This window comes from Oryx dammah, unplaced genomic scaffold (genome assembly GCF_014754425.2).
Source record: "Oryx dammah isolate SB20612 unplaced genomic scaffold, SCBI_Odam_1.1 HiC_scaffold_2, whole genome shotgun sequence".
NCBI classification, from domain to species: Eukaryota; Metazoa; Chordata; class Mammalia; order Artiodactyla; family Bovidae; genus Oryx; species Oryx dammah.
The window spans coordinates 109,620,799-109,629,258 of NW_024070186.1; the positions used below are offsets into that span (position 1 = coordinate 109,620,799).

The window sequence follows — 8,460 nt, forward strand, 5'->3', positions numbered from 1 at the left end:
TTGCTGGGAGAAATATCAATAACCTCAGATATGCAGATGACACCACCCTTAGGGCAGAAAGTGAAGAAGAACTAAAGAGCCTCTTGATGAAAGTGAAAGAGGAGAGTGAAAAAGTTGACTTCAAGCTCAACATTCAGAAAACGAAGATCATGGCATCTGGTCCCATCACTTTATGGCAAATAGATGGGGAAACAGTGGAAACAGTGACAGACTTTATTTGGGGGGGGGGCGCTCCAAAATCACTTCAGATGGTGATTGAAGCCATGAAATTAAAAGATGCTTACTCCTTGGGAGAAAAGTTATGACCAACCTAAACAGCATATTAAAAGGGAGACATTATTTTGTCAACAAAGGTCCATCTAGTCAAGGCTATGTTTTTTCCAGTAGTCATGTATGGATGTGAGAGTTGAACTATAAAGAAAGCTGAGTGCAGAAAAATTCATGCTTTTGAACTGTGTTGGAGAAGACTCTTGAGAGTCCCTTGGACTGCAAGGAGATCCAACCAGTCCATCCTAAAGGAGATCAGTCCTGGGTGTTCATTGGAAATACTGATGTTGAAGCTGAAACTCTGGTACTTTGACCACCTGATACGAAGAGCTGACTCATTTGAAAAGATCCTGATGTTGGGAAAGATTGAAGGCAGGAGGAGAAGGGGATGACAGAGGATGAGATGGTTGGATGGCATCACCGACTCAATGGACATGAATTTGAGTAAACTCCGGGAGTTGGTGATGGACAGGGAGGCCTGGTGTGCTGTGGTTCTTGGGGTCACAAAGAGTCAGACACGATTGAGTGACTGAACTGAACTGAACTGAATAACCAATTAAAAAATTATATAGCTCCCTTGCTAAGACTAGTGAGTGGGGGACCCTCTCTGTCCCTCTTTTGAAGTCTGTGTCAGAAGCTTTCTCTTTCCCTCTTCATACTTCAATAAAACTATGCTACACTAAAGCTCTTGAGTGATCAAGCCTGGTCTCTGGTCCCAAAGCTAAATCTTCTTTGGAGATCAAGAATCCAGCACCATTCACTGTAAGCTTTCCTAACTGACATACAGCACCATATAAGTTTAAGGTTTACAGCATAATGAATTGACTTATATTTATTGTGAAATGATTATAACAATAAATTTAAGTAATAAATTTAATATAAATTTAATGTTGAGCCATCATTCATATAGACACACACAAAAAAAGGAAAAAATGCTTTTTTTCCCTGTAATGAGAAATTTTAGGATTTATTCTCTTAGCAATTTTTTATATATTTTAAATATACAACAGTGTAAACTATAATCTCATGTTTAACATTCAGTTCAGTTCAGTCGTTCAGTCGTGTCTGACTCTTTGTGACCCCATGAATCACTGCACACCAGGCCTCCCTGTCCATCAGCAACTCCCAGAGTTCACCCAAACTCATGTGCATCGAGTCAGTGATGCCATCCAGCCATCTCATCCTCAGTTGTCCCCTTTTCTTCCTGCACCCAATCCCTCCCAGTGTCAGAGTCTTCTCCAATGAGTCAACTCTTTGCATGAGGTGGCCAAAGTATTGGAGTTTCAGCCTCACCCTCAGTCCTTCCAATGAACATTACACCAATAGCATTTACTTATCTTATAATGGGAAGTCTGTACCTTTTCACCACTCTTTTTCATTTTCCTATGTCCCCACCGCTGAGTCTGGTAACAAAAAATCTATTCTCATTTTCTATGAGCTTTGGTTTTGCCTTTTGGATTCTACCAATGAATGAGATCATGTAGAATTGTATTTCTCTGTATTGCATTTTGCTTAATATAATAACCTTTACAGCCCATCCATGTTATCACAAATGGCAGAATTTCCCTCCTTTTTATAGTTGAATTGTGCACATACATGTGTGTGTATCTCACATCTTCTTCATCAATTCATCTATTGATAACCATTTCAGTTGTTTCCATGTCATGGCTATTTGTAAATAATGCTACAGTGAATATACGGGTACAGATGTCTCTTTGTCACAATGATTATATTTCTTTCACATAATATGCACAGAAATGGAATTGCTGGATTGTATAGTAGTACTGTTTTTACTTTCTTGAGGAATCTTTATAAAAATGTTTTCCATAGGGGCTACACCGATTTACATTTCCATCAGTAGTGCCCAAGGGTTCCTGTTTTTCCTACACTCTCACCAACATTTGTTATCTATTGTCTCTTTCATAATACCGATTATGACAAATGTAAGATGATATCTCATTGTGGTTTTGACTTGCATTTCCTTGAGGATTAGTGATATTGAGTATCTTTTCATGTGCCTGTTGGCCATCTGTATGGCTTTTCTGAAAAAAATGTCCATTCACTTGTTTGCCCACTTATAATTGGATTGTTTGGTTTTCTGTAGATAGCATTTTTTAAACTTAGTGTTCAAAATTACTTTAAGCATCATGGTTTGATGAAAAGAGTTCTAGTTTTATATCTCTGACAATTGCTAGCTTCCCAATACTAGACAAATTCTAATCCTCAGTCTCTATATTGTAAAATGAAAATTAAAAACAATTTTGTAAGTTTGTTGTAAGAAATAAAAGAGAGAATTATGTAATGTGCCCAGCATTAAATGTATTATATTTACTCCTTCTTAGTGTTATTTCAAATAGAATACAAAATGACAAGTTATATAAAACTAACATTCAGTTTCCTGTGACTCATTAGTTCATCATAAAACAATATCACGTCACAAAGTTTCTGGTGTCATAAACCTAATCTTTTCCTTGATTGTGCCTTTATCATTAAAGACTTCTTTAGGGACTTGGAAGCTCAAGCAGACTCTTATATATACCATCTTCTAAAAGAGAGACTAGTGTACATTATTGCAGAGGCCAAAAAGACTTACCTGTATATTTCACTTTGGCAGCCAAATAATTCCTTGGTACTTGAAAAGTCAACTATGGTTTGAGTTTTATTCTTGGAAGAGCATAATTATAATGTCAGTGGGGCAAGAGTCTATTCCCTGCTACTAGTTTGGATAGCCAAGAGTTAACTACCTTTAAAATTAAATGGGGTCCCTTTAAATTTAAAATAAATTAAACCATGATAGTTCCCTTGACTCAAGGATAAATGCCATGGAAATTAAAGAAAATAGTTCTAATGTCATGAAACAGCAAAGGTCAGATAGGGTGAGATGATTACTCTCATCATTATTAACATTACTTTGCATTTAGATAGCTCCTTCCTTTGCCAGACTCATTCTCATTCTAGGCCTTTGCTTAGTATCTGAGCAGCTTGTGGAACTCTTGATGACATCAAGGGTGATCTTGATGTGGAAGAGAAGCCACAAGTCAAGAGGGAAGTGAGCAATTAACCTTCAGGCTTTATTTATTCACTCTGATCTTCTTTTGTAAGCAATCTGCAAAAATGGGTTTAAAAACTGGGCTGCAAAAATTCTTGAAAAAAATATCCATATAACTAAAGCCTCTCTTGGGCTTTCTAATTTATCTGAATTTTAGATACTTTTTAATATAAATTTTAAATTGCAACAATATGTGTGTGTATATGCATAGGTTTGGGAAGTTTGGATACTTGTCTAAGCCCAACAGAAATAAAAGTGAAAAAATGTGTAGGAACAAATGCAAATTTTAATTTTCCCTGTTGAAAATAAAGAGATCATTTATATCAGAAAACACATAAGTACTTTCTCATCTTCATGAAATGTATATAAATTCTTTTGAAAATTAGCTTTACGACTGAGGGACATCTTTCTCAAGGACTTGGGAACTATCTCTTAGAAATATAAACATCAAGGAAAGTAGTACCCTTATATCACAGTCTGGGAAGGCTGGGAGCCTAACTTCAGTTGGAACCTTGCTTCAAATTGCAAAAGTACCTCCTTTCATAAAGATGTGAGAATTTTATTTTTTTCTCTGGATAAAGCTAATACACTAGCATGAATGGTCACCTCAATAACCAGGTAAATTTAGGATGAACTATACATGACAAATGGTGCTGTCAAGCCCTCTTACTTTAGGACAGTTATTACTTATTTTGAAAATATGCATATAATTTGTTGTCTCTGCTTGACTATGTAAAAGAGTGAGACTCCTTTCTGCCTTTGCAAACTTTCAGTGAATTGCCTGTATCGAACATCATATTCTGGTTTAATGCGAATTCAATGAGTGTTTTCATGTCTGCTATGTTAGTGGAAAGGATTTCTGGGTTAGGAGAAGATTTTGTTTTTAGTTCTATTTCCTTAATACATGATTATGCTTTTGACTGGAAACATGGACTCAATAATGGAACACACTGTCAATTGTTCTCAATCATAATGCGTGTGAGACTCACCTGCAGGATTTTTTAAAAATACCCAGTACCACATTCAGAGATTCTGACAGTACATGTCAGGGGTAAGAGCTTCCCTGTTGCTCAGTCAGTAAAGAATCTGCCTACAATGCAGGAGAGCTGGGTTCAGTCCCTGGGTTGGGAAGACCCCCTGGAGGAGGCATGGCAAGCCACTCCAGTATTCTTGCTTAGAGAATCCCCATGGACAGAGGAGCCTGATGGGCTGCAGTCCATGGAGTTGTAAACAGTCAGACATGACTGAGCAACTAAGCACAGCATAGCACATCTGGGGGGAAGTGATGAAGTCCAAACATAACAACTATCTCAGCTGATTTTGATGCTGGTCATCTGCAGGTGCTATTGTAGATGGAAGCTTCCACATCATTTTTAAAATTTACCACATTAAAAAAAAAAAAATGGTGACTTCCCTGATGGCTCAGATAGTAAAGCATCTGCCTACAATGCATGAGACTGGGGTTCAGTCCCTGGGTTGGGAAGATCTCCTGCAGAAGGAAATAGCAACCCACTCCAGTATCCTTGCCTGGAAAATCCCATGGACAGAGAAACCTGGTAGGCTATAGTCCATGGGGTCGCTAAGAGTCGACACAACTGAGTGACTTCACTTTCACTTTCACATGCAAAATACTTCCTTTTGCTGTCCTAGTCACTCCTTGGCTCATTGACATGTTCAATTTACCTTTACAAGTATAATAACTACAACATCAGCTATATTCTCTCTACTGAGCAATCTTTCTACATTTTGGCTTTCTTTTCCATCCATAATAGAGTAAGACTTGACTACCCTTCCCAGGCCTCAGCCAGGCCTATGGCCCCTCCCTCTCTAAGGGCTTATGCCTCCCACTTCACTGAGGAGATGAACACAATTAGAACCTCTCAACTTCTCAGCCTGTATCTTTTATTTCTCTTCTTTCCTAAATCAAGTAAATAGCTACTACTTTTCCAAAGTGAACTCCTACCCACCTGTACCTTTGATCTCTTCCATATTTTCTTTCCTCATTACATGAAGTATTTCTTTGTTAGTATTCCAGTCTCTGAATACTTTCCCTTTGCTCATGTATATACTTTGTTAGTATTTTTTTTGTTAGTATCACCAGTCTCGGAATATTTCCCCTTTGCTGATTCATATTCTTATGTAAAAGATTAGGTGTCTCTAGTCCTCTAATCCCCAAATCCTCTTTTTTCACTTAATTGCTGGTTCAGCTTATTCTCCCTCTTTCCTTTACCACCAAAGTTATTTAAAGAGTAATGTATTTCCACACCTTAGAGTAATGTATTTCCACACCTTTCCTTCCCCTTCTCCTGTCTCTCATTCATTGCTCACTCGCTGCACGGGCATTCAACTCTCACACAGCTTTTTTCAGTTTTCAGCCTCTCTCCTCAAACCAGGTCTATATTTCCTACTTCTGGGTAGAGGCTGCCTCTCTACATTCTAAAAGTACTTCAAAGTTATTCTTTTCAAATCCAAATTTCCTTTCTAAAACATGTAAATGCCCTATGCTTTCAGTGTCAGTTAACAGTATCAACATTCAATTATTCAATTTCAAAATGCCCTCTGGTCTTCTCCTTGGCTCACCTCCCAAATCAAATCAATTCTCAAGTTCTGATGTATGCACCACAAAATACTGTATCTCTTAATAGCTTCCTCCTTTTGCTGCTTCCATTGCCATTGCCTTCGTGACATTTCTCTCTGCCTCTAGTCTCTTCTAACTTGATTCTGTCTTTCACACTTTTCCCCAATGTCTACTTTCTCAAATAAAATGTGACCACATAAAATCCTTAAAAAGGTGTGTTTAAAAAGATGCAATGGCTCTTCACTGCCTACAAAATAAAGTTGAAACACTTTCATTACACAAATTACTTTTGCCCAAACAACTGAACCTAAATTTATTTATTCAAACCTCTAGCTCTACTACGTTCACAAGTTATATAGGAAAAGAGGAGTATGTTAAATGACACAAAGGAGTTACACTCAGCCAGATCCAAAGTGTTGGAATTCTAAGAAACAAATGACCAAGTTACTTACAGAAATAAATGGCATTTTAGGAAAGCTAAGGCATGCTATACATTAAAACAGACTCAAGAAATGCATCAACAAATGTACCAAATTGATTTAGAGGCAACTTGGCTGAAAATTGAATGATATTAAGGAATTATTATTAAGTTTATTAAACAGATAGTGTAATGATTTTTAAAGTTCTTGTCACTTATATATAATGAAACATGAGTAATGAATTTATTTTAAATATTTTAGAGATGGGAGTAGTAGGAAAAGACATATGAAACAAAATTTATAAATGCTGACAACTGATGAAGCTGGATGATTACTATGGGTGTGTGTTTTTGGTTTTTTTTTTTTTACTAATCTCTACTTTTGAATATATTTTAAATTTTCCATAGTGCTACTGCTAAGTCGCTTCAGTCATGTCTGACTCTGTGCGACCCCATAGACGGTGGCCCACCAGGCTCCCCTGTCCCTGGGATTCTCTAGGCAAGAACACTGGAGTGGGTTGCCATTTCCTTCTCCAATGCATGCAAGTCAAAAGTGAAAGTGAAGTCGCTCAGTCGTGTCGGACTAGTAGCGCCCCCATGGACTGCAGCCAACCAGGCTCCTCTGTCAATGGGATTTTCCAGGCAAGAGTACTGGAGTGGGGTGCCATTGCCATAGTAAAAAGGTTAAAAAAAATCCTATCATTTGTGTATTCGAAATCATTAAGAACCCTGCCTGAACTTACCTTTGTAGACCTGCTTTTAGACATTCCCCATCCTGAATTACTTATTTTACTTAACTTACCAAATAGTCTCATACTAGATCTGGGCTCATGAAGATATTTCTACATATTCTTTCTTTATTCTGGAGCAAGCCAGATTACCTGTGTTCAAATAAATGAGAAACTTCACATCAACTAAATAACTACCTCCTGATTGCTCTGTGTAGGTATGCTGTTGCTCTGCTGAGCTCCAAACACAGGAGCATGTAGAACATGGCAGAAGGTATTTCAGTTTGTGATACATATGCAGAGAAATAGTTTCAGATTACCTAATCCTTTTTTTGTAAATATTGAACTATGGCTCTATAACTTCAGCTGATATAAAAAGATGAATACTTAAGTGAAACCTTAAATTGCCTCTAAAAAAATGCAGATTTTAACAACCTGTGGGACACACCCATCAAGATGGTCAAAGTCTCATGTCTGTCAAAATATTAATGGATTGCTGTGAAATGCACTCTGAAGCTGGCCTGTGTACTTTTGGTGACCAACATTTCATTGAAATAGTATTTTGTTTGAGTACTGTATAATATTTCACAATCATTTTCTAAGTATTCTTCCTAAATAAATCTATTAGAATATAATGGAAATTTTTAAAGTCTGAATTAATTTATGAGAAAAAATCCATCAAGTAGACAAATTTTGAATGACATTAGCCTCTCCCAATTTTGTGAATCATTAGCTAATATTTTTCACATCTGTGAGCAGCCATTATAATAATATAAACTAATACAATGAACACTTTATATGTTAATGTGGTTATAAATTACAACTTCAGAAAAATGTCTTTTGTCATTTTCCATTTGTTAATATCCACTTAATAAAGACAGATATCCCCCTCATTTTACATATGCATTTAAATGATTTTCTATTTAAACATAATCACTCTTTACAGATACAATTAGAGAAAAGACTGGTTTCAGACTTACCAGGAAATCTGCTGTGGAGATTGGCATCACAATTGTAGCCATTGAACTGAGCAGACCCTGGAAGCACTCTAGTTGTTAGTAGCAACAGCAACCATATCTGTTCCATTGCAAAACCTAGAAAAGAGTTATTTTTCATGTGGACATCACCAGCCTTTACTCTTACTTGCTGGAAAGAATGAGGCTAATCTCAATTCACTGTTGGATAAGCAGGCTTTCTACATCCATGCAGGCATGGATGGTAGTCCTTAGAGGCCTAAGGACTATCAGAAATAATTATCAACAATAAGGCAGAAATTTTGGCTACAACATTTCAAAATTATTTTCATTCTTTGACTCCAGTTTGCTAAGTATAACAAAGCTATACTTTTGTAATAGAAGAGCTAAGATATAAATCAAAACATTTGTAAATGAAAGATTTTTTATTATAAATAGGAAGAACT

General features: G+C 36.7%; 1 protein-coding gene across 1 annotated transcript in view; it reads right to left on the reverse strand.

The window, feature by feature from the left end:
• ZPLD1 (zona pellucida like domain containing 1) overlaps positions 1-8,126 on the reverse strand; it is a 49,580-nt gene extending 41,454 nt beyond the window's left edge. Inside the window, exon 1 of the mRNA XM_040225506.1 lies at positions 8,021-8,126. Within this exon, the coding sequence (XP_040081440.1) occupies positions 8,021-8,126 (106 nt within the window). The remainder of the gene's footprint in view (positions 1-8,020) is intronic.
• Between the last annotated feature and the right edge of the window lie 334 nt (positions 8,127-8,460).